At 39.9% G+C, this 27,701-nt stretch overlaps 1 protein-coding gene across 1 annotated transcript; it reads left to right on the top strand.

Moving 5' to 3' along the window:
- On the top strand, positions 1-26,942 carry ngfrb (nerve growth factor receptor b). Its single transcript, XM_061027999.1, has 6 exons — positions 1-349; positions 4,026-4,167; positions 9,353-9,709; positions 20,954-21,209; positions 22,552-22,712; positions 24,036-26,942. Exons 1-6 carry the CDS (start codon positions 317-319, stop codon positions 24,377-24,379), a joined length of 1,293 nt encoding a protein of 430 aa, XP_060883982.1. The 5' UTR covers positions 1-316; the 3' UTR covers positions 24,380-26,942.
- Positions 26,943-27,701: the final 759 nt, after the last annotated feature.

Genomic DNA, 27,701 nt, shown 5'->3' on the forward strand with positions numbered 1-27,701 from the left:
AGCGTGTCTGTCATATGAGCCCAGTCAGAGAAAAAAGCGCACAGAGCTGAACATCCAATGGGTCAATCTCAGCGACTTTATGCACTGTCTGGATTCTGTCCGCGGCCGCAGCTTCTAATTCTCAAGGACTGAATCTTTTTTTAAACACACATTTGGCAGCAAAAAGTTTTTGGGAGTGTTTCCTTCTTTAAGTTAACTTGTGCGCAGACGCAGCGATGACAGCCGAGTTTATTTCCCTGCTACGAAGTTGCTGAGACCCGCATCCTGCTACATCCGATCCGGTTTTGCCTTTTTGAAAGATAAGAGGAGATACAGGATGAATTCATTCATAGCCTTGTTAGTCGGATTGGTGAGTAGATTCTTACATAATCAAAGTGTGCGTTGATTGTTTGCCATCAAGTTAACTTGAATAAACCCTGACAGGAACACCTGCGTAATTACGCACAGACAAAGCCAAATAAGAGGGATGGAGATCAAGCTGTGAGAATATTTATTATTCTTTCCACATTCATGAAAGTTGCAGAAAAATATTAAGTTATATGCTCTAACTGAAGTTAAAGGCACTTTTTTTCTACACAGTTTAAATGCCACTGGGTTGATCTCTTTCTATGTGCTACTTGTAAAATCTGATCCAAATAGGGCTTGAAAGAAAGATTCGATGTCCCTGCACCTGTCTTCAGTGTATGCATGCAGCCATTCAGGTCGACACTTTATAGCTGCAGTTGCTGGATGTGTAGTTACACCCTTCTCAGTTACATGACAATAACAATGTGGCTGTGGTCTCCAAAGAGCTCAGCAGCCAGTAGACAAGAGTGAACTTAGTTCTTTTTTTTATCTCCATTACTGGAAAAATTGAAGAGGATATATAAAAACTCTAATTCCCTTGAGGCCCTGCAGGCAGGGAGGAAGGAAATATATTTTCTTATATCAGTCATGTCAGCCAATGGCTGCATCATGGTGCACATTAAGGTCCTGGTTTAGGAACAGGCTGCATCACTGGTATCTGACAGCTGCTCCAACTGATGGCTTTGCATCCTCTGCTGGCTCAGTGCATGCAATATTGATACAGCCTGACACGCCCCCCCCCCCCCCCCCCCCCCCCCCCCTCCTCCTCCCACACACACACATACACACAATGTTTCTCCTCCTTCCACCTCATGCTCACATCACTCTCTTCTTCTCTTTCACATCAACATGATGATTCAGCTTTGTTTGGGAAGACGTTAGCTGGATATCTGTTTCTCTTAATTGTTCCTTAGATCCCAGTGCTTGATTTAAATGAAGCTCAGCTTTATTGTGAGGCTGCTGCAGGAACTCTAATGGCTTAACCAGCACTGACAGCTGAGGTCCAGAGGTTAAGTGCCTTCAACTGAAAATTGACTGCAGCATTAGTAAGATTGGTTGTACTCTGAAGATATGTGCCCAGATGCTTCTTGCCCATACATTTTTCTGTGTGTGTGTGTGTGTGTGTGTGTGTGTGTTTGTTGAGTGTGTGATCAGCTTGCTGAAGCTTCAGGGAGATCATCTGACAAAAGTTGAGAAGTGCAAACTCCCATCGACAAAACAATAACAGAAGAAGTCGAGTTACAACTCGCTAAGAGCTGCACGTCCTTTTCTCTCATTCCTCAAATCACATTACACTTTAATTTATCCGTATGCAGTCATTAGTGATGAAGATTAGTTTCTAGTCTGGGATTTTGTTTCCGGTGATGTACCCTAACCCCAAGCTTAAAAAGGGTCAGAGGAAATAAATAAGCCAAACACTGGAATGCTTGGAGAGCTTTCAAAAGTGTCAGTCAGACATCTTTGGGAGCAGGTTTGTTCACATGTGAGGTTGTTTATGCACCATGAATGTGTACCGATGGGTGTGTACAATATACAAGGGGGCAGATCAGGGGAAGAAAAAGAGAGAGGAGGTTAGTTTGTGGGGTAACAGGTTTGATTCATATGACTAAAGGCTTGTTGCGTAAGGTGTGTGTGTGCAAGGTGGTGAAAAGGTTGTTAACCTTTTCAGTTTGGTAAATGATGATACACACTTCAATTCAGTAGATTGACTGACATCTGTGTTATAAAAAATGGCTTTTGTAAAAGTAGAAATTTTCTGTGAAAAGGCTGTGAATCGCACTCAAAGTATAACAGTACAAATTTAAATAATCTCTTTTGTTGCACATGGATCGGCCTAAGTGTATAGTTTCTTTAGTTTTGATGTTGTGAAGTTGGCATGCAATGATGCAAAATCAAAATAAAGAAATGTATTAGAAATGAAACAGAAAATGAAAATTGAAGATATTTGTGTTAAAAGTAAAACGCAAAGTACAGATACCGGAAAACTGGTCAAAACTTTAGTATCAAAGGTCACATATTATGCAAAATACATTTTATCATGTGTTTTGAACTGCAAATTGTTTAGATATCGTCAGGTGTGTTTTAAGCAACATTGTAAGGCAAACATTTCCCTACAAAACCAACGATACATTCTTGAACATACGCCACATGTATAATTGAATACTTGGAGGTGAATGGGCCGTGACACCATTGATGTTCTTTGTGTGTGCGTGTGTGTGTGTGTGAGAGAGAGTGTACACAAACACACACATTACCTGCCAGCTGACTCAGAGGTGCCTGAGGGGATGCTTGATGTTTTAACGCTCCTCGCTCTTGTCAGCAGCATTCCACGCACACCTGAACGTTCTGCCATACACACACAGAGAAACACACACACGATTCCATTTTTTTTAACAGAAAGCTGCCCATAAATTTGTCAAAGAGAAATTTGCCTTACAGTTTGTATAATGTGCTTTACAGAGGAAGATGTTATTCACTTTAAAATCCCACCTCTGCTGGTTTTTACATTATATAGGACAAAAACGAGGCCATCTTCTTTCACCATCTAATCTCCCACTCACCTTTTGTCCAGTTAGAGATAAGCTGCTCAACAGATGAACACCTTTATCTCATGATTGACAACCTCAAAACAATGACTTCTCATATATCTGCAGGGAACGAAACACAGAACGCTCCCCTGGATCGTTGTCAAAGGTTAACGACGGTTTTTATCCAGGTTTGCTTTGGGGATAAAGTTGTGCAGAAGATGAAAAAGACCCGCTGTGAGAGAGGAAAGATTTATTATGATTTAATGTAAAAAGGCCACACAAACTCAAAGGTGACACATAAATAGTGACTCTGAGAAACACAAGTAGGCTCCTGCACTTACATTTGTGTATGTGGAGGCATGCACAAACATCTTCATCTGTCAACAGCTGAGGTAAAACACTCAACAGGTTACTGTTTGAAGAACGCAGAGAAGATATAATCCAGCTTGACCTGTGTGAGAGATTTATTTACTTTTATGACTTTACCTGTGATTTAAGACCTTACTGGTTCTGTTAAAATGCTTATATCTCATACAGGGTTAACATGGAGTCTTGTGTAACAAGTCAAAGTGATGGATCAGACCAGAGGTTTCAAAAACCATTGGTGACTATTGGTGTGTGTGTCAAAAACAAGTAAACAGATGGTGCATTTATCTCCTTAGACTTTTACTTTTTTTCGGACCCTGATTAGTAAAACCCATCAAGAATATAGAAAATGCAGAAAGAACCTGGAAAATAGACATTTTTTTGTGAATTTGTTATTGATATCTTCATTTATCTCAATCATTTCCCAGATCCCCTTCGACTTATCTTGCATATTGGAGCAGAGTCCTTACCCCTTGCCAGGAAACCAGTGATTTAGTGGGTCCAAAAGTAAATCAAAGGGTGTGCAAACAATTGAAATGAACCAGAGACATTAACAAAATCAGCTTCACAGATTTTGAGTTTCTTTCTTTTTCTCCTTCTTGCGAAACACCGGAGAAAGATCAAATATTTTGTGCCTGTGGAGATAAAACATACCGGAAAATATTGGATATTTCTCACATTGCACTGTACACAATAATGAATGCCTTTTTCTTGTGTGGTTTAGTACTGCTAGTGCCGTGGATGCTGCAGAGCGTGCTGTCTAACTTTGAATGATCTGTCTTGCAGGTCGGGGTTTTGGCCAATAAAGAGGAGTGTTTCTCTGGTCAGTACATGACCAGCGGAGAGTGCTGCCTGCAGTGCCAGCCCGGAGAGGGAGTCATCAAAGCATGCGGAGTCACTCAGACTGTCTGCGCCCCCTGCCTGGACAGTAAGTAACATCAAAAACAGCTGTGAGAATGTCATTTACACACACACACACACACACACACACACACACACACATGCACACAGTATTAAATATACTAATGGGTAGCATCATGCAATAGAAAACAAAAGTACAGATGTGTACTTATACTTTGATGAAAATGCTGGTTCTTTGCCTTGATGCAGACACACATATGTAATGTATTCAGTTTGTAGATGATATTTGATAGGGATGTAATGTTCATCTGACACTAACTGTGTAAATCATGCCCCCCTTATACAAATCCTGTATTTACTGTATTGTACTTACTGTCCTTGGAGAAGAATCGTAGGTCAAACTGTTGTTTTATGTCTATGTCACACTGCGATTTTAAATGACAACAATGGCTCTGCAAGTTTTCAATACAAATCATAAACTAAGTTCCTGACTTATATAACAGTCAATTCATCTGTGATGTCTTCTGTAGTTTTGAAGCAAACAATCTTGTATAAGCCTGACATTATTAATAGTTTTGTAGAGATGCTATGACGGTTTCTTTGCAGGAATGGCATTTTAATGTTTGTAGTTTGCAGTTTATTGTTTGTTTGGTAACAGCGTCCATGCCAATACATCCAAATAATGTTTAGATTAATAATTTGAACAAGATACAACTTTGACCTTTATGTGGCTCTTGATGAAAACATAGAGGATCACCAAAGTCATCTGGATTAATCCCCTTAAGGCCAAGAACACCAGTACCTAATGTAATTTCAATCCATCCATTTCCTTTTCAGTTATTTCAGTATATGAGTAAGCGTGGTGGACTTAGTATGTTTGTGAAGTTGCCATCATCCGAGAAATGCCTTCCCAACATTTCAAACCTGCTTCATCAGTTCTGACCAGAGAAAAGGTACTTAGCAGTGTTTCTGAAGAAAAGACGGAAGTCCACTAGATTCCAGATCTGACTGTGCTCCAGCATGTCTGCCCTCCTCCTGGCCCATACCATGTAGGGAGACAAGTGTTGAACTGTAAGACTTTATGTGGACAGTGATGTTGGAAGGAAGTACAAGTGGGAGCACTTCCAAGTGTTGTTGGGTAGATGGTAAGCAGCACTGTGAATTTGATGAATGTAAGTAAACATGGTTGGTGTTTAAAGAGCTTAAGGATACTCAGGATTTTCTCAGGAGGTACACTTTTTGTTATAGTTCAGGGGAAAATAAATGATGATTGAAGGTTTACTCGTAACTCTATCATGCAAGGTCAAACGTCAGCTCGAGCCTGCAGAGGCCAGAGTTGGTCTACAGCCAGGTCCTGAGCTGTTCCCAGAGATTTCCTCACATGAATTCCCTGACTATCCTGGGTCCAGGCTAGGAAGTAGTTGTAAACCTTCTGCTGGGTCAGAGACGGTTGGCCCCACAGTTAGGAAAAGATTCAAAACGTCAGGTCGTGAGAGAAGTCACAGAGAATGTGGACATGGAAAAAGGATTTATTTGCATTTTTGTGGGCTTCTTTGGAATGATTTATACTTTTATAAGTGTTTCTCAGATCAAGAAAAATAAATGTGCCTCTTTTAAAAACATTAAGCCCTGGTGTGCTTATCATGAATTATCCTCAGGACTTCTTGTGTAAAAATGTATAATCTTAGGCTTCAATGATTTGAATTATTGACATAGGCTATGTCTGTGAGTGTGCTGCTTTCCGTTGCACAACTTGGAGGTTTTCAGGCTGGTAAATGTTCACTCTTCCAGTGCTTGTTCTGCTCAGACATGAACAAACACAGACAGAGGCAGGCTCTCAAAGCTGTCATGAGGCCAGACATGCTTTGCACCGGCTCGTGGAAAAACAGAAAAGCAACGCAGAGAGCTCTCCATCAGACAACATCACCATGATATTTTAAGAACACATCAAACATATTGATTAGCTAGCTAATGCAGCCTGAAAGAGTGTGCATGTGAAAGAGCGTTTTAACAACAACTTGTTTTGAAGTCTCAGACGTCATTGTGTTATTTCTATCTGCAGACTATTAGCTAAACTAGCTTAGCAACTGTAGCTGGCCACGGCCGGACTGTCATGCTGGAAGTTTTTTTCTTCTGTTGAAATGCTAGTTTTAATAAGGGTATTCAACCTTAGAGAAAGTTTTAAGATAATGTTCTTTTTAACCTCTGATACTTCTCAGTACGAGTGGATTGAAAGGTGTTTTTTCTTCTCGAACAAGCTAGAAGTAGGCCTACGCATATAAGGCCTTTATGATATTTCATGTGAATTTACATTTAAAAAAAAGGTAAATTCAACAAATCTATTGTCAGAATTTTTCAAAGAAAAGCCTGCTTTTGTTTAATATCAAGTCCAATATTATTATGATTGGTTAATCTGTCATATGTTCTGTTTGAGATTGAAAAGCTTAACAAGCAGGCCTATTTGGAACGTCTATTTCTGTAGGCCTATCTATATAAGATATATTTTGGCCATTTTTGCCTTTATTGGATAGGACAGCTGAAGACAGACAGGAAATATTTGGAAGAGAGAGTGTGGGATGACATGCAGCAAAGGGCCGAGGTCGGATTCGAACCCACGGCCGCTGCAACGAAGACTACGGCCTCTGTAATATAACCACTAGGCTTCCGATGCCCCATTTTCTGATGATTTTTAAGGGTTAAGGATTGGACTCTTTGAATAAAAATAATAGTTTTTCATTTCATCAATTAAAAATAGTTTTTTGCTTTTTGAGCAACGTAACGAATTACCAGTTATTACATGGTAGTATTAATCAGGAGAGCTAAGGTGCCTTTCATCTCTGACAATCTTTCTTTCAACATCTCCTCTCGCCCTTCAATTCTCCTTGCGTATGTTGTTTTAGGCAAACCGGCCACAGTTTTTATCAAGCGTACACAAACATTTATTTAAACTAAAGCACGCCTTGCTTTCCAACCAGCCCTCACGCTTCATTTAGCACAGATAGCGTACATGGTTGATGTGCTAAAACGGACAGGATGCAGAAGAAAAAACACACAAGGACCAGTTTGGATGAATGAACAGATAAGTGGAGATGAAACAGAGCATGTACAGCTGTACTGCTGGAGCAGAGACAAGGCCGAATTCTCAGCCATCACACACATATACACCCACAAACACACACACACACACACACACACACACACACACACACACACACACACACTTACACAGCCTCATAGAAGCAGACGCAAAATACTCCCACACATGCACCCAACACACACACACCTCACACTGTGCAGACAGTGTCCTTTTATGGGTGTTGAAAAGAGAGCAAAAGGTTGTTAGAGCAGAGGCAGAAGTCCTGTTATGATATGTATACTGAGCCAGGAAAAGGCTGTCTGTGTCCCTCTCCTCCCTCCGTGTCCCCCCACCCCCTCACTAACTGTCCTCCCCATCTCCCCATGCTGCAGCCTAGCGTTATTAATGTATTGACTTGCATTATTGATGCATGGCATTATGATAATGGCTCTGAGAGCACTCATGGGGAGGGAGGTTGAGGGCAGTCTGAGTGTGTGTATCTGTTTGAAAAGAGGGGAGATAATGGGGTGGGGATGGGGGGATGGGGGGGGGGGGCGGGGGGTGACACTGTATGACTAGACACCACAAGCGGGGGGGGGGGGGGGGGGGGGGTGGGTATAGTTTGTCCACTTCCTATGAAGACATAATCAAACAGAAATGTGGAGGACAAAAATTTGACACCACGTCTTTTGGAGGGAACCACACAAGCGGATTCTTCTCAGTGACCCTGTCTCTGCTTTCATTTTCTCTCATCTCTGCATCTCAGTGTCTATCACTCCTCATCTCTGTTTTAATCTCTGCATCATTGGAGCATTTGCCGAGGTGGGGGGGCCGATGGTGCAGACAGAAAACTTGATATGCTATCAGATACTGAGCTGCAAAGAGTCCTCACCCTTCTGTCTCCTGCCACACACAGTTTAGTTCTTGAAATCAAATCTGCAATGTTCTGTTGAGGCAGCTTTGTAAAACAAAAGTATTTGCTTTTTTTTTATTCTTTGTCCTGTATGTTTATATACCTAACATGGATAGATTTGCAACTGTTGGTTGGCCAAACAAGCAATGCAGGCCCTTGGAAATCGTGATGGACATTTTGTTAACATTACAATGACAAAAAAGTCAGATTAGACTATAATCAGCAGATTATTCAATCATAAACAAATCAGCTGCAGCATTATCTTGGCTTTGGTTTAGTTTAGTTGACATTAGGGACAACACTAACAACTTATTATTGACTGTTCCCATATGTCTAAACATAGGCTTCTGTATGAAATAACAGTTTCTTCCCTCTCTCTCCTTTTCACCCTCTTTTTGTATCTCTCTCTCTCTCTCTCTCTCTCTCTCACACACACACACACACACACACACACACACACACACACACACACACACACCACACACACACACACACACACAAACTACTCTTACAAATAGGTCTGTTGCATTATTTAGTGTGTTTCCCAGTTCTCTTTCCAGCCGAAATACAATTCCATAAAACATGCAATATTGATTGCCTCCTCTACAGATACAGAATCTGTCCGAGGAAATTTCACAGGTATATAATCTCTGTCAGTTAACAGTATTGCTATTTATGCATTTTTGGGGAATCTTTTCTTCTCCGAAATGATCTCTATGAAGTGGACACACAGCAAAAGGAAAAAGGACCCAAACTGATTTTGGAAAGAAAAAAAATACATTTTTTTCAATTAAAGACTTTTGGAAGTTGAATTAAAAAACACACAATTGCACTTTGTTACATATTTTAAACCAAACAAAGGTAAAGATGTTTTCTGTCTTAATATTCAGCATTTTGCCATCGCCTAATGTGGATGATTAAGATGAACATCTTTTTTTGCCCCCACAATTAATAAGACCCTGGCAACATAATGCATGCAGCTTCTGGCCACCAAACTTAAGCTTTGGATCAGTTTCTCATCATTTTCTCTAGAATTGACCATTTTATCCTAAAAAAAAACTAATTAAGGAAAAGGACTAATAAAGGAAAGAACCTTTAATACCTACAAACGCAAACCTTTTTGTCATTGTTAAAGATAAAGTTGAAAATGCATTGATATCTATGTTAGCTTGTTACAAACACATGCTATGGAGTGAAACGAGCCGTGTCAACAACCTGGAAGAGAAAGGTTCAAATGTGAGTTTTCTCCCTCTGTCCTTTCAGGTGAAACGTTCTCAGAAAACTTCAGTCACACAGACAGATGTCAGCCCTGCACAGTGTGCACAGGTCTGCTCCGCATGAAGGCGCCCTGCACCGATTCTAACGACGCCGACTGTGTGTGTAACTACGGCTACTATCTGAGTCAAATCTCACAGCGCTGTGAACCTTGCACAAAATGTCCTGAAGGCCAGGGCATGCTGTTCAGCTGTGACTACGCCCACGACACAACGTGTGAGGAGTGCATCGGGGAAACATACTCGGACCAGGAGAGTTCTCGGGAGCCCTGCATCCCCTGCACCACATGTGATGAAGGAGAACTGTTACAAGGCTGCACCTCTGTCACTGATACAGTCTGCCAAGGTAAGACAACATGCAAGAAAGGACTAGTTTTACTCTAATCTGATTAAAATGTTGTTATTGGACATTATCTTGTCAGTTTTAATGTTAATATATTAGGCAGACACATAATGTATTTAGCGACTTTATGATACAAGGTTAAAGTAATTTGAAAATCTGCAGGGAAATGTTGCAGTTACAGCTTTACCAACTGTAAACATACGATATGATACGATATTAAGCAAAACGATGCGATACAAAACGAAACAATACGAAACGATATGATACAATGCACTGTATTTATTCTGACATAGCCTTGGTTCTGCTCTTCTTTCTTTTCCGTCATGTCATGCTGGAGAGAACTGAGATCCGTTTGCCAATGCCTGAATTAAACTTGAAGGACTAAAGCCTCCGTACATCGGGCATGACCTGGCTTTTGCTCTAGTCATTTTTAGGGTTAGAGGTGTTATTTTCTCAGATATTCAGGTTTTGCTGTCTTAAAGCTTAAGAATTGATTACTATTATTACCTCAACACAAGACCAGCAACACTGATGCAATGTTACTGACCTACTTTGCTGACAATCCTTTCCTTGGAATTTTAAATGACTTGAAACTTGCTCCAAGGACTCCATTTGCTGTCGGGTTACATAAGTGAAACAAAAAGTAATTCATATGTACTGTATTCTGTGACAGCAGAAATTGATGGATATCTGTGTTGTTTTGGCCCATTGTATGTAGGATATTTTGTTCAAATTGTTGAACACTTAAATCACTTAACTTTCAGTAGACTGGTTAAAAAGACATTTGTGAAACGGAAGGAACATTTGAAATTCCTTAATTTCTGATATACTCTTTTGACAGGCCAATGAATCCATTTGTTAAGAGATTTATTTTTATCAGCTATTTAGTGAATGACTTTAGGATGACCCTATCCAAACACTGGGCAAATTTATTATGAACCTTTGTGCAGAGCGAGTAAAGTTGAGTGATGGGGTGTATCACCCAGGGTCATGACGGCCTGAATAGAATCCAAGGGAGCAAATATTCTCACTGTACGGGACAGTGTGATGCACTTGTCAGTCATATTGTCAGCCACATAATCGCATCATCTCAATGTGCCATTGTAGGAATTGTTGGCTCATCGACCTAAATGCCATGAAGTGGCTTGTCTTATTGTCTTCATAGGCTCATCTCATTCAACGATACAAAGAGCACACTCTTTCTTTGTCAAGGGTTTAGAGGAAGGTCATATCTCTGAACGCTTCTCTGAATTTCTTTTATATCATGGCACCCTGTGGGTATCACACTCCAAATCAGGAATTCCATATGAAGTCACTGGTCATTCCAATGACCTGATGCCTAACAGATTAAATCAACGCTCTTGTGAATTGACAAAGAAAGGAGTCTGTTGATGAGCCGCTCAGTCTGTTGGTGCAGTGGTTTGAAGGATGTTGTTATCACAGTGGTGAGTACAGAGCGAGTCTCAGGCTAAAGGGAGTCTTTTGTGCCTCTCCCATGATCCAGTTTGGCCTGTGAGGACTCTCAGTTCAGCCCATGGGGCTACTTGAAGGAGCCAGTAATGAATGAAACAGACAGTGAAAGTCATGTAGTGAGGGACTTTTCCTCGGTTTTGTATGTATGCTCCCTGCTGAGTTTTCAACCAGAGTCAAACTGTATGATTTGTGTTATCTAAAGGCTCATGGTCATGATCCTGAAAATATCATTGAAAGTTCTTTTCTTGAACAGGCACACAATGAATGCCTTAAATTTATATTTTCCCCCACAATACCTCACCCATGGCTGGACTTTCAGTCAGGCTTAATTTCAGCCCAGCGAGCTTTATTTTTGGGAGGATCCTGATGGAGAGGAGTTTAAATTGAACAAACTACAACTGACTATCTCGGACACTGACATCACATGTTTCAGCCATAAACTTGTTTTCAACTTTGCCTTGTTAAAAGATGAATCGATTGGATAATTTAATTGACTTTCACAAATCTGGTGAACACAAACATTGTGAACAGTCAATCTAACGGTATAATGTGAATATAGAAGTGATACATTGTGACTTAAATATGTAATGTGATTTAAAGCAACATGCTTTAAATCCTTAAATCCCACTTAATAAAATGCATGAAAATATCACTGTTACAGATGGAGGTAGCCTGTGACCTCCAGTGCTTCTAACGAGCCTATCATGGAGAGCTACCTCCATCCATAACAATCACAAACAGAAAAGATTATCGAATGTGTCCTGACATTTTCCTCTGATCATCACAATATTGTACTGCTGTCTTTCAGGTTATCATTTGTATTGACGCAAGGTATTTGACAAATAGCTGTGATTTCACGGCTTCCCAGTTCATCAGTAACTGTAAAGACAATCACTAGTAAATTTGGGGGGACATAGCAAAAGAAAACGCGTTTAATTGCTCATTTGGTGCTGTTAGACAAATGCTAATATTAGCATCCAACCTTTTCCTTGCTAACATTTCTGTTTGATAGAGTTACAAGACGTGATACAAAATGAGTCAATTCCTTCTTCAGTTATGTTAACTATAATGTGACGGTAAGGTAGAGGTGTTAAAGTAAACTTGTTAAATGTTATAGCCCTGAGGAACTGGTTGTGCAAGGTTAGCTAATACGGCTTAGCTGTCAGTAGCTAGTCATCAAATACGTCGTTTAACCTTGAAATACAGCGGGATTTTCACTATTCCTGCTTTTTCATTCAGTGTTGAGAAGAGGTAAAATGGTTATTATTTGTCTGATTGTACATTTATACATGACTCTAAAAGCTTAAAAACAGAAGTGTACATTTATAACAGCATTTTAACGGCCTACCTTGAGTGTGATGTAAGAAAAAAATGGCCACCATGTGAATATGGTGAAGTTATGATGTCGCAGCTTGATTTGTGTTTTCTGGTCTAAGAGGGAAGACATGGTGGTTGGAGGGATGATTCATCCAAGATCAAGATATAAGCTGCCAGATCCCCAATACTAAAACATCCTTTGAGATAACTAATGCAGCACACGTAATGATGAATGTGTTTTTGTTGTGATTCCAAACATGATGGCATCGTAAAGGCTTCATCATCATATATTATTTCTTCAACTAACTCAATCATGTGCTCTTTACTCCTAATTTAATATTTTGGTCGAAGCACAAGCGTTATCAGCACGTACTAATCTATAGCACTGCCAGACGTCCATTTCCATTAGTGTTGTGGAGTCAGGCGACACAAGCCTGAAGGCTAAACTCTGTCAGGAGGGTGAAGGGAGAGAGAGAGAGAGAGGAACATGGCCACTGCCCTTGGAAAGACAAGTTGTGACTTGAAACATTGGAGAGTCTTACTGTAGGTTATCTTTAGAGAAAGAGCTGTGTCAACTGCTGCAGCGATTTGGTTTGTTATTGTAATCTAGGCTGATTGTGACTTTGCTCTTGTGACGATTAGGCACCCCTTCATGTGGATACAAGCTCAGGTGATAGAAGGTGTAAAAATCCAATCCAATTTCCTCCCACACTTTCAAAAGGTGTATTTAGAAAAAAAACTCTTCACCTCTCTCTGTGATGGTAACACACCATTATGCCAACTAGACTTTATCAGGATAGACCCACAGAGTTGAGGGTCCGAAGGATGCTTATCTAAAGTAGTGTGATATGACTGCCACTCTTCTGCAGGCGGCCGAGCAAGGTCAGAGGTTTAAGGTCATGGAAGGCCTATATGGGAAGGAGGTCTTTGTGGGAAAATCAGGCAGTATGAGTGTCCCCTGGGGATATGCGCTGAACGACATGGTGTATAATCCTCCGGTCCTCTCAGGGGCCACAACAACACTAGACAAGTGAAGTTGATTAGCGCTTAATAGCCACCCTTCAAAGTCACATCCAACGTGTTAGCTTTAATCAGCAAAGACAAAATGATACTGGGTCGACTTTGTCTATGTGGTGTTTATGCAAGACATGGCATTGCAAATAAGTTTTAAAGAAAAAAAAATGCTGAATGTGTTTTCTGTAAATAGGATAAGGAAGTCTTAGTCAACATATCTGGAACACCTCTATATGTGAGCTTTTCTGTGGAAATTTCTCAGATATATTTATTTTCTGCCAAACTATCGTTTTATGCAAAAAATATTCCCTCGTTGCAACCATAGCATTATCACCTTTTTTATAGTTATATATTTTTTTATAGTTATGTTTTGTACCATCAGCATTAGACTTTCAGAAAATATCACTACTTTAGTCTAACATAAAATGTGTCACCAAATGCTTCAAACTTCACATGATCATTAACTTTAAACCAAAATTGCCATTGTTGGCCTTTACCAATGCATCCACTTTATTGCCAAAACAAACATTGATTGCAATATAATCACACACATAATAAAGCCTTGCATGAGGCATAACATAGGTAGTGATTGTAAAGGTAACAATGACATATTACAAAAAAAATGCAATCGTATAGCATCTTTCAAAACAGCAAAAAAAAAAAACAATAAAGTGACAGATATAAGAATTTTAGAATAGAACATTATTGAAGAATACACTCAAATGCTATATGATGAAAAGCAGTAGGTTTAATAAGAAATACACCACAAAAAATTAAGAAAACATTATCTGATATCTATGGCAGTAAAAAAACGTACAAACTGAAGCAACTTTAGTTATCTCATACGAACTCCTATCAGGTGAGAACTATGCACTGTGAGAGTGGCCAACCATACTAACACACTGTGACAAGGCTCTTTACCATGGTTAAAGTTAAATGAGCAATGCTTGATTATGTCAGTACAGTCTCTGTCGGTTCCTATCTCTGCCTTAGGTTTTGGCTCCCAGGCCTCAAGGCTAGTGGGAAACAGAGGTTTTTACTCAGTTCCTACTTGACATTTTGGCCTGGATTGACTGCATTTAGCATGCTCACCTATCACCCAAAGCCTGCGTTTCTATTCCTGTGGCAGCACGGGGCAACAGGTTGAAGTTTGCAGCACACGTGCAATTATATTATTCATGCATGTACACGTTCTATTGGGAAGTTTAAAGGATTACTAACTATGAGTCTTATGAAATAAACCCACAAGGTCATATGTATGAACAGGCGCTGATACTCCAACTTCAATAAGACGACTTATTGACTATTACAGATGTGAGACAGCATGTTACAGGATGAAGGTCGAGTGGGTGAGGTAAAGAGGAAACAAGAAGGGGGAGGGTGATTGAAGGGCATTTGGATGTTGAAATGATAAGTGTGTAGGAGGAGGGTGCTGTTTCCTTCCTGAGTTTGGTTGACCTTAACGATCGACGGGCTGCCCTCCAGAAATCAGAAAGAGTAATCTGCTAACTAGTCCCATGCGCAGCACTCAGAAAGGGACCTGTTCTCAAGACAAAAACACAGAAGATAGGAAAATCTGGTGGAGAGAAAGGAGAGGGGTTTGATCCCCAGCTCCAGCAGCCACAAGTCCAATGTGTCCTTGGGCAAGACACTGAAGCCCAAGTTGCTCCCGATGTTTCGTCAACAAGAATTAGGGTACTTTAGATAGCATCTTCTGCCATCAGTGTGTGACTGGGTGTGAATGGCGCTCTGAGTTGTCAGAAGCTAGAAAAACACTATAGAAGCCCAGAGTAATACTAAGGCTAGTAGTTCAGGACTTTAGATAGTAATTTCTCCAGTTATGCTAACGTTTGGCTGACAAACACTCAATTATATCAGTTCTTTTGGTTTGGAAAGGTTCGAAAAATTGACACCAACCTTGAAATTCTCAAAATTGTATGTATTTTTTCTTTTTGTAAGAGATTTGTTGCCTTTTTCAACACGTATTTCCAAAGCTTGACGTAATGATTTTTAAGCTTAAGCACCATTGTCTCTGGTCGGGGCTTAGTGGGTTCCGGCAGGCATCTGACAGATAGATAAAGAGAGACAAATGGGAAAATGGGCGGAATGCCATCGACATTTCTGATTTCCTGAATCCAAAGCATTTCCACATCAGTAGCTGTGAAGAATCCTCAATCCGAGTCTTACTAAACAAGTCACTGTCTTTGTATCGCACAGTCACCCATTGTGTGGCTATAGGGTGGACTCCACCCATCTTCTGACTTATATCTCTACTCACTTGGGCTCTATGGCCACAGTTGACCTTCTCTTTTCTGACCCTTGTGCCCCCTACTCAACACAGCATGAGCATTGTAACGATAGATTGAAGTTTAAAGTGTGTCTCTTTCTCTGCTGCCTGACGAGTATCAAGCCCTTGAGGCTATGACTCAGGTTGTGAAGTCGCCTGTCTTCCCTCTGGAATTTGGCCCTCGACATTCCAGGGAAAAGTTTGTAGAGAGTGCTTTGGCATGGGTGGCCTTCCAGGTCCAAGGGCGAGCACAACACTTTTGCTTCCACTCGTGCCATTCGTTCTTAGCCAATGAAGAAATACGGTTTTGTCCCTCATGAAGATTTGGAGTATTTATTTGAGGATTGTACCTTTTCCAACACAGTCTTTTCACACTGTGATATTTATCTCTTTATCTAGCGTAGCTGCAGAAAGCTGAATGACTGTGCTGTGGCATTAAAGCAAGAATTTCATGGAATTTAGTGCTGTTGGCTGGTTTGTTGCACTGTAGATTGTTCACTATCTGGCAACCAAAAACAAGTATTTTGATATATGATTTGTAAACCAATAAAACAGAAGCTATTTGCAACTTTTGACTCGTTCATCATAAAGAAAAGTGATAATAAATGGTTACATATGAAATAAAACAAATGTCAATGAGACACAGAACACAGGGAAGAGAAAAGAGAGCTGCAAAAACGAGAGAGATGGAGAATGCCTGACAGATGCTGAGAATGTGGTCGGGTCGATAAAAGCGCTGGAGTTACTCCTCTGCACTCTCAGGTTTCTCTGGTTGACCTCTGCGAGTGCTGATCACATTCTGCTGCAGAAGACACACACACACACACACACACACATGCACACACATACACACAAAGGCGAAGGAGCGCACACACCTGCACCCCCATACAAATTGACAAACATGCACACAGTCTGATTCAGGGGTGTGTTCGGTGTGGAGCACGTGGGCAGAAAAATGAGATGGGTCATTTAAGGTAGGAAGGAAACCAGCCAGAGGGCTCAAGGAGAAAAGAGAAAGTGTTAAAAAGAGGGAAGAGGATTATTAATCGTTAGAAATCACAAATGTCAGGAGGGGATGAAGAAACGGGCAACAGCATTCTTCAAACATCTTAGTTAATCCCTTTACTTCAGCTTGTTGTTACAACATAAATACTATCAAGTTGTCTATCATGAGAGAAGGCATTTCAGGTTTTTCTTTGGCAGGTCTTGGCAGCAGCGTCCTGTAATGACATATAATAAAAAAATGTACTTATGTCGGAAACTCCTCCTTTCCATTGAATTTAAAAGCCAGCTGTTAAAGTACTCAGTGCTGAAACCATTGCAACACCTGTTTCAGAGCGTCTGTTTGAAGGAGGCTGGAACTCAGGTGTGGCTGCTACCCCACACAAAGTGAATCACACACACACACACACACACACACACACACACACACACACACACACACACACACACACACACACACACACACACAGTAAGAGTATCCAGGCAAAGCCAGGGGGAAAATTCCAGTTATTTTACTAACAACTAAATAATGCGCAACAATAGTCACAGTTGACTTAACCTGTAAATCTGACACATACAAATCTTTCAGTGCTAATGTTCTTAATGACAAGCTTCTGCTAATCTTTTACCCGATGCATTTTTGTTCTTTGAGTCGGACTCAGAGTTTTCACGCCTTCATTTTCAAACAGGGAATGTTTTTTCAAAAGCACTTGAAAATTAAAGTGTTTGTCCTGTTTGGGTGTTGGGAACCTGAAGGGTGTTTAAAGAGAGTCTTCAATACTCAGTTTTAGTCAAGTTGAAAAAAAAAACATATAAAATTAGCAATAAATTAGGATGATGCTAAATATTAGAGGAATGAAAGAAACAAAGGAATCCTGAAATTATTTTTTCCTATTTGAAATGAAAATCATGAATCTCCCAAATAAAATGTCAACTCCTTATACAGAACTTTATATATTTATTGATCAAAGATTGTTTTCCTTCTAACAGACTGTTCCCCTCATACTCCTTCAATTACTTCCAATTTGCCAAATCAGTTTGATGAAACAATGCAATAGTAGACTCCTTGTGTATTGTCCTCTGACAATGAAAGCAATAACTTCACATGTTTAGCTTCATGTCTTCTTAAAAGGGTTTGCAAAATAGTCTCTTCTTTTTTAGATGCTACTCTTTCTTTGAACAATTTTTTTGCGGATTTCAATAAATATATATTTTTAATTTACCTATTTTTCTTTTCTGATATATGGACAGAGGTTATTAATATTTTCCTTTTGAAATAAGACAATTTAGAATTAGCTAATGACTCAAAGATATTGCAATAGGTAATGGTTGCTTCTTGGATCATTAAAATGTCTGAACATGATAACTCTCTGACTGAGAGCAACGGTCCAGTAACCACTGAGCTCGATGTTTAGTGGAAACAAGCTGAGCTCAGCAGGAGAAGGTCACTCCCCTCTGAGGCCAGACCATCCAGTGTGAGAGGTTGAGCTATAGTGGTTCAGTAAATGCACTTAGGGCCCTGTTTTAACTGTTAATCATTGAAGGAGGCAGAGTAATGATGCAGAGAGAAGATTGAACAGATGAGATGGATGGTTTATGAGCTAAACAAATAAAATATATAACCAGGCAGGCTGGACAACACTGATGTTGTGTTTAGCATCAACGGAGGGACTTAAGGGAAGATACAAAAGACTTGGAAGGAGACCAGTGATTGATTGACAGGGAAAGACATGCCTGATAGGGGTGTGCAAAAGTAGTGAGCGGTCAAATGAATAGAATGAGGACTAAAGGATGAAGAGATGAGGAGATGAGGAGGGGTTTTTCTGTCGGACAAAGAAGATGGCTGTCAATGAATGGTGTCTGGTTTCGAGTGTGTGTGCATGTGTCTATGGTGAGCCAAAACAGTCGGTAAGAGAAAGAGACTTGCAGTGGGGGTTGATGGCAAAGGAAAAAATTACTTGATCAAAAGTCTATTTGATCATGCCACATAGGTGCAAGTTAGGTTAAGAGTATATTCAGTCAACCTTGCATTAAGTTTTCTTATAAGACAAAAAGGTTTAGCAAAAAACAGCAAGTTTATTGAAACAAAATCTCATCTCAAAATTCAACTTAAAAAGTTAACTTATGAACATTTTACAAGCGGCAACCTCCGGTCTTATAAAATGAAGCCAATGGTAAAGTGCAAAATCCTGCAGTTCGTCGAGTGTCCGCTTGAGGCTGGCTCCAGGAACACTGGAAGTCACATCCACATGACTGGCAAAAAAAGTGTTTTTACAGCATAAATAAACATGTTTACAGCCTGGTACAAAAAACTTAATAGGTCTGATTAGTTATTGTCATCACTGGCACACACTGTATGGGGGGGGTTAAACGGCTCCGTTTTGATTTTGAAATATGTGCTATCCATAGTTAGGCGCGTAGCTGACATGATTGACAGGTGGGAGCGATGTAATGGTTCGTCAAGAGGCTTAAAACCCGCCTCAGCTCCAGCTCTAAGCCTGTCGTTAGGTTGACTGAAAGTTTGGTTGAGACAGGATTTCCAGCATGGCGGCTGTTGCCAATGAGCCCCCTGCAGTAACAGATGGCTAACGTCACTCAGGCTTCGTCCATCAATATTTACAGACTATAGTAGTTTATGCAAGTAGCAGCTCCTCGCTTCAAGCTGCTATAGCTTGAAGCAGGAATGAGGAGCAACACACAGTGGCTATAACCAAAGTTGTGTCTCCATCTTAACCTTGCTAGCCTTACATACAATATAAATTAACTAAATAAGATTAATCTATTAGCGACTATTACTGTAGAACTACTAGCAGAACAGCTAGTGGCTTATGTAGCCTAAAGCAACTAGAATTAAGATGGATTAGGAGCAGTTTTCTTTCTATCAAAACATGGTGCCTAAATGGCCAACAATTTATTTTATCCCCTGACTGTTCAGTCATATTAGCAACTAATGTAGCTGTAAGTGCTTAGCATCATAGACATTTTTAGCAATACAATTCAATAATTTTAATGACATAGAATGATGAATATCAAGCGTGATTCATTTAAAGGATATTTCAGTTCAATGTTGCTAAAAAGTGTCTATCACATCCACAAAATTCCTTTACCTAAAAGCCCCATAAGCAGCTCCAAGCATCCATCTAAATAAGTTCCCATTAAAAAATGTTTCACCTCATTAGTGAAAACAGCCACCTCCCATTCTGCGGGTCTCCTGAGGTAGTTATAGCCAACGAGATGATTTCCTGTTAATGTTGTGAGTAACTTTAAGTAATTGACAGGCCAGGATGGTTTCCACATCTGCGGTGAGGACAGAACATAATGGTCAAAGCAAAAAGGGCAGGCCTGGAAGGACAAACTTGCTCTTCCTTTCAATAATGGCTCTCTTGGGAGGAGGGGAGATGACCCAAGTGATGTGGGTTTTACTGCGTGTGGTTGTGCTTGCTGCATGTGTTTGCAGCATGAAAGATTTATGACTACCATGGTGGATAGGAGCTTAAAATGGATTATCTTTTTTTTAATTTTACATTTGAAGCCTTATTTCAATTTCAGATTCCATTTTTCTTATCATATATTAGCAACTTAAAAATACCCCTGGTCTGCAGTATTGAAGAGTCAACAGCATGTCTCTCCTTCTGCGGCTAACAGTGGTTTGGAGTTTTTTTTTACCTGATGTGCCGCTATGTCAAGTTTTTGAGGAATAACAGATATTTCATTTATTAAAATCCATTTACAAGACTTATTCCATATTAAATTCATGCACACACACACGTTAATTCTGACCTGCATAACACACTTGTTCAGCATTCAGTTAAGCTAGCAGCAGCTAAACTAGCTTCAGACCTCTAGCCTTAAGCTTGGAGGGGGAAAGTCCATCCCATGGCTCCAAAATTAAAGAGCCAGATAGTTAATTCAGGAGTTTGTTGGTGCAAAAAAAACCAAAAAACAGAGCATAACAAACATTACTTCAAATTAATTCTGTTTATTCATGTTAGCTGGAGTGTGGATTTGCAATTATTAGCTAACAAGTTCCCCTTCTAGAATTAAACAATGAACATACATTTCTTTGTCATGTTCACAGTTTGTTTTCACTGCTGGTAGCCAAATGATCATTAACGTTTTGATGACCTTCAACATTTCTCTTTTTTCCTTCACAGTTAACTACCCATCAGTGTTTCCTTCCATACCCTTCAATGGTTCCCCCATGCCTCCCTTTGATGAACTTCCCCCAGACGGACCCCCAGAGGGACCTCCACCAGACGGAGCCTCTACAGAGAGCACCACTACCACTACCACTACCGGTGACTCCCAGGAGCGGATTTACCAGGGTCTCAACAACAAACTCATCCCCATCTACTGCTCCATCCTGGCAGCGGTCGTGGTTGGCCTTGTGGCCTTCATCATTTTCAAGAGGTGAGTGCAGAAAATAAGTTAAATGCTCAGTTTTCCCCACTAACAGCTGACATAAAGTGGAATAAAACAGATGGTCATTTCAAATGCATACAGCATGGACAACACAAGCCAATTTTCAATTATGAATTTCCACAGTTTCATATTTAATGAAATCGTCTGCTGCTTTAGTCAGAGCACAATATTGTCCTGTGGGCCGCAATATGGACTGTTCACTCTCATCTCATCTCATATAGTTCAAACCCATGCTGCTGTGTTACTGCCAACACAGACAGCCTGCCAGTGTGTTGAATTCTGAATACCCAATATGTTTATCTAATTATGTTGTATTGCAAGGAGAGTTTTTCTAGTCTCAACTTTAAAACACATACAGCCTGAAGGCTTCAACACAGTTAGCTGCAACTGCCTCCTTCACTTTGAGCTACCTCTCCGTGGTGTAAAGTCACTGCTCTCCTTTAAGTACTAATGTCCAAAGGAATTTCTCAAGGCAACACATTAGTACTCCATTTTATATTAACATGCTTTTATTGATTGTATCACTTGGCTAATGGTCTTGTTAAGTCAACATCAGAGCACTGCATGGATGTTTTAACTGACTCACAACTTTTGTTTTGTTTGTCTTTGTTCTGTACTACCGTATGCTATGCTGAGAATTGCATAAAAGTTATTAGGAGGATATTTCCAGTATGCTTGGAATGTATCGACCGTCTGAACTGGAAGTTGGAACTAGCTAACTAGCATTTGTTTTTCTGGTTGTCCGTAGCATTCAGGGTCGATTTGGTTTGTGTCTGCTGATGCCTCTCGCTGATCACTAATAATTATAAAAAAATATGTGAACAGAGCACAAGACAGTCCTGTCCACACCAGAGGGGGAAAAAAATGCATGCTCTCTGATGATTTCTTTCAACGAGAAGTTGCCTCTTCATTCATTTTGTCTCTGACAATGTTCTTTGACAATGTTCTTTATCTGCATTTCAGAAATCATTGACAAATAAATCGGCATTTTCATTTCATTTCCCTGCACTGGATAGGTTTAGAACAATATCATAGTTTGGGTTGGATAAGTACTTTTTCATCATCTTAATCCTTTTCCTTATGCAGACTTAATTTCCTTATAAAATAATCACTTTCTCCTTACCCACAAGGTCATTACTATGGCTACCAAAGAGCTCTGTCACTTGGAAATGATCATATAACATTCTGCTCTGGAGTTTAAAAAATAATTATGATTAGTGACAAAGTCTCCTAACTTTGAAAAAGTACTTGCACATGCATAAAGTTTTAGCAATTTTTTTCAATTGCCTTTTTCTCTTTTTTTTAATCCACTGACTTATTTTTGATTCAGATGGAACAGCTGCAAACAGAACAAACAAGGCGCCAACAACTGCACCGCCAACCAGAACCAGACCCCGTCACCGGAGGGAGAGAAGCTGCACAGTGACAGCGGCATTTCTGTGGACAGCCAGAGTCTGCAGGAGCAGCTGGCCCAGACTCAGGCACAGACAGGTAACACACAAATACCTGAGCCAAAACACAGGCCACTCCTTTAAAACCAAGAAATACAACAGCACGCGATACACATCAAACCAATGAACTAAAATTGTGCGCAAGCACATGTCGTCAAAACACACTGTGTTCATCCGACGCTCTGGCTAATGACTTCCTTTCAGTGCACAGTTGAATCTGATGTAAAACGAACCTGAATTTTGGGTTTCTGTGATTGTACCGACAGCTGAATTGTCCTACCACGTCAGTCAAAAAGAAAAGAATTTCCCCTCAGGAATGAGCAGCCTTGTGTCCTTTTCAGCGCCACCTTGAATATGACCTTTCAAACTTACTGTAGCACATCAGCAAACAAGGATCATGACACTGACAGCGACGGTGTGTGTTTTTTTTGGGAGCACATGCTTTTTGTAGGTTCCACTCCTGCCCTGACAAACCAGTTTGAAAGATTTTTTTTTTTTTTACAACAACCAGATAATTGTAGAGGAAAAAAACAGAGTGTTGCAATCAGGAGAAAAGTATAATTTACTTTTTCTTTGTTGTTATGAACTGTCATAACAACAGTCATAATTGATGGGCTGAGTGAAGGGTTTTTTAAGAACGATCTTTGTTTCCTCAGACAAGACGTGTGCCTAAGAGCCATCTTTTTATTTGACGTCATGTAATGGTTGAAATTGATTTAATGTTAATGTATGGCCAAAAAGGCTAGTGTACACGAATCCAGTTTTACCTAATGTCTCCTACAGGCCTGAAGGACTCATGTTGTGAAGCTTGGTTGTGAAGTGTTTCTTTGCATTGTTGACATTGCATTGTTAAAGTATTTGCAGTGTGTCTCCTGTTGATTTATTTGGGCTTTCTGCAGCATGTTTTTTATTTTCCATTGTTGTATATATTTGGGTTCATTGTCTATATTCACAATTGTATGAATTGGTATCTTTTCTGAATTTACTGCCAGTTTCCCCTTATTAAAATCTGTTGGGTCATTGCAGAGGGTTAGCCCTCACCACCTTATGTAGAAATGAACAGCCCAACTTTGTTACAGCAAATTCAAAAGCTGCTCAGGATGTAGTTGGAGTTCTGTTTTGTTCAGTTGTAGCAGAACAAACATTTAACAATATGTTGGGAATTCCAAGAATATTTCTTTCTCAACAATGTCATTTACTTTTATCAAATTCGAAGTCTTGTTAAATAGATGTATACATGTTTTTATGATTAAGATATCAACAGTTTTCAACATCAAATCAGGATTAATATACTGTAGGTTACATAGAATGAATTAAGTCTTCATATAATGAACAAGCTTTAACACATTTTCTTCCTCTGCAGTTGTCACGATGGATGAAGAGCCGTGTTTGCTTCTTCCCCTCCACACCAGAGAGAAAGTGGAGAAGCTGCTGTTCAATGGCAGCGAAGGAGACGATTGCAACCACATGGATGACAGCGACTGGTGCAACCTGGCGGGCCTCCTGGGATACGAGGAGGAGCGGATCGCCACCTTCGGGCAAGAAGAGCATCCAGTCCGCGCGCTGCTGTCCGACTGGGCGAGCAAGGACTCTGCCAGCATCGATGCCCTGTGCACGGCGCTGCGCAAGATCAACCGCGACGACATTGCTCAGAGCCTGGTGCTGAGCCCGAGCGTAACAAAGCCCACCGCCACTTCTGTAGTGTAATTCTAGCTTAATGTTAATGTTCAGTCAAACAATACAACAGGAAAATGCTAGATATTAGACTGAATGAATTAATATAAATGCAAAAGAAGCCAAGTCACTTACCCTCATACCACTCAACCTTATGATCATTCATTTTTCAAATGAGAACTTAAAATGAGGAAGGAAATAGTCTTTAATCATTCCATTTTTAACTCACTTCCATGACATCCAGCTTACCTTTTCTGACCTTTAAAAAAACAAGGAACATGATTGGGCTTTGAGCTGAAGATGTGGTGGATATTTGTCTCTTTTATCTTAATTTCATTGTTTGAGTCTTAATTCTTCATTCTTGAATTTTGTCAGTGTCTCCTTTTCTAGTCGTGTTAAAAACACAGTCTTTTATCCCTCATTCTTTCTTTGAGATCCTATGCCATGATCCATACCAAAGAGGACTACATTTCTCGAAGACCTTACCTGTCAAGCCACATTATTTACATGCCATGCTAGACTTCTTTGAATTGAACATGTCAAATGGCTCGTGTCTGTTACTGTTACCCGATGAGGCCTGCATACCACAAAGTATCTGGAACTTTACAAATATGTCAACTTGAGGAAGGACGCTTGAACTGGTTTGATATGAGACTGTTCTCCTTCAGCACAAATGAAAGCCAAGTCAAGCTATTTACTCTTATTTTAAAAAACCTACGTTTGATTGAAGACATTGAGCTGAAGCACACGTGGTATTAATCCCAAACTTTGGATCTGCCAAAGTGATTTCTGGAGCGTTCTTTTTTCAGACAACTTATAAGAAGTGATGGCTGGACTCTGAGAAAGTTCATAGGCAGAGGCAACATGAGAGCATATTGTATCTTGCCTATCTGCATAACACAGGAGCCCCCCTACAGACCCCTTATTCGGACCAAAAGGGAAGGGACTCATGTTATCCAGTAACAACTATGTAAAGTGTTTGTATATAGGCACACAAATGAAAACATACTGTATATACACATAGGTAACCATGCATGCATTTACTGTACAAATACAAACACACACACACACATGCACGCACAGATCATGTACACATTTACATTCTTGTTTATGTAGAAGTGGTACAAAACTTCCGTCTGCCATATACTGTATAGAAAGCTCTCACAAGGGGACCGTATACTGTGTACTCTCATTATTAAGTAGCCATATAAGGAACTTAAGTGTCTTTAAAATCAATGCCGAAATCAATATAATGTTCTGTATATTTCTGTAGAATTGAGATACTACTTTAACAGTAAACTGCATGCAGAAACAAACAACTTGCTTTCAGCCAGGGCACAAATTCCAACAAAAGCAACTTGCTCAAACAGAATAATCAGGATGCAAAACAAAATTCTATCGTCTTTGTGCTTAACTTCTCAGGGTATCTTGCATGGTTGTGTTACAACGCCATTATGACAACTACTTTTAGAATTTCTGTGATTAAGTCCACAATCTGTAGTTGTTCAAAGAAGACTATGTCTGTCTATGCAGCGACTGACAATCCTTCAAACAGGTGGATAAGACAGGGGATCAGGCCAAAAAGAAAAGAAAAAAGGGTGTCTTGTTTCTCCATTGTTTGCAACAATGACCTCTGGATAAAAGGCAAGTCAGGGGAGACACAAGTCAAAGGATGTGGGATGAATCCAGACAGTGAGAGCGGAAAAGTTTTAGATTACAAAAATGTGAACGAAACCCCAAGAATCAGCATTTGCATTAATCAGCTTGTTTCAGTGCAGGCATGCATTTTTCTCGTAGTGGACATTTTTGCTTGTTGCCACCATCTTTTCGGACAAAATCTGTCAAAGCAGTCTGGCTGCCAACTGAGGCTCTTTAGCACATTTATTTTGGAGGAAAATTTTGAAGGAGCATCTAGTTTACTATGTTTCCTACAACACCTTCTTTACCTGTTCCTCTCAGGTGAAGACTGTACATTGTTACTAACATGTAGCACACTGAGCTTCATGCTGAAGTGTTACTTTAAATGAAGGTATTCTTGCTCATAAGGGTAATTGTATTTAAATGCCCAAATAACAACTGTAAATGGTATTATATTTCTCCTATTGTTCTAGATTGTAGCACTTAAATGTGTCATTATGTATGCCTGTTTTGCATCACAAGTGCCTGGGAGCTACTTCAGGTGTTCGCTGATGTCATACATTTTTATTTTAAGATGTTTGTTGTTATTATACACTGTTAAGTTTTTGTTTTGTACTTGTAAATAATTATTAATTTTCTAGTTTATTTGAGTGAAAGCCCAGAAGGCGCTACCGTACAATATCTTTGTGAATGGGAAACTTCTACAGTGTCAACGCTGTGTGAAAACATATAAGAAGGGCTAAAGAAAGGGAGGTGCCTTTATAGTGCAATCAACAGATGAATCGCCATTAGGTGTGTTTTTTTTTAATGTTTATGAAGATGGGGCATAAATAAGAACACAGACTTGTTTTGTTTTTTTAAAATTAATTTCAAATTTAAAGTTCCAAATGTCCATTTGAAAAAACTCGCCTGCCATTTAAATCAGCCAGAAATAAAATTGTATGATATGTGCCCTGTACAGTAAATCTTGTCTCTTGCGTATTTAACATTTTGGCAATAACACAAACCCACTTTCTTGCAGAGTATGTCAATTGTTTCCTTATATGTAGATCTTTATAAGTCTACAGTAGGCAGCCAGTAAGCTTAGCTAAAGCCAGGTGTACACTATACGATTTCAGACCGATTAAGCCCTGATTTATGAGTTGCATGACTCATTCTGAATTCGGGACAAAATTCAGACCAATCCTGCTTCTTTGACTGTGTAGTGCACATTGGCAGAGCAAGGCTCGATCAGCAGCTCAGGACTGGTCAGATTAATTTCCGATTGGCATTTTTTAAATATAGGTTGTACGACTGCATACTGTCACACAGTGAGAGCAGAGCCACGAGCTGATTACCAAATGTCAGGTTTTTTGGCCCCAGCAAGCGTTCCTTTTTAATGTGTCTTGCCCTCCTGACTAAAGAACGATGGAAACGTTGCCAGGAAATACAGTAGATGTGGACCTCCATTTGCCAGATCATTTTTGTTATGATTAAGCTAGCTAGTTAGCATGTGTTTGATGGTGATGCTGAGTGTGTACATGTGAGAAAGTGAGAGTGTTTTAGACAGTGTTTGTATTTGAAACTGAAATACACATAGATCTGACTTTAACCTCAATATGTGGGAGTTTTCAAAGAAAACTTTACTGACAAATGTCACTGCCATATCAACGTCAATCCTGATTTAACTCACAAAATGTGGCACTCAGGTCGCGCCCAACAATCGGACCATAAAAAG

Source organism: Labrus mixtus, chromosome 21 (assembly GCF_963584025.1).
Source record: "Labrus mixtus chromosome 21, fLabMix1.1, whole genome shotgun sequence".
Lineage (NCBI taxonomy): Eukaryota > Metazoa > Chordata > Actinopteri > Labriformes > Labridae > Labrus > Labrus mixtus.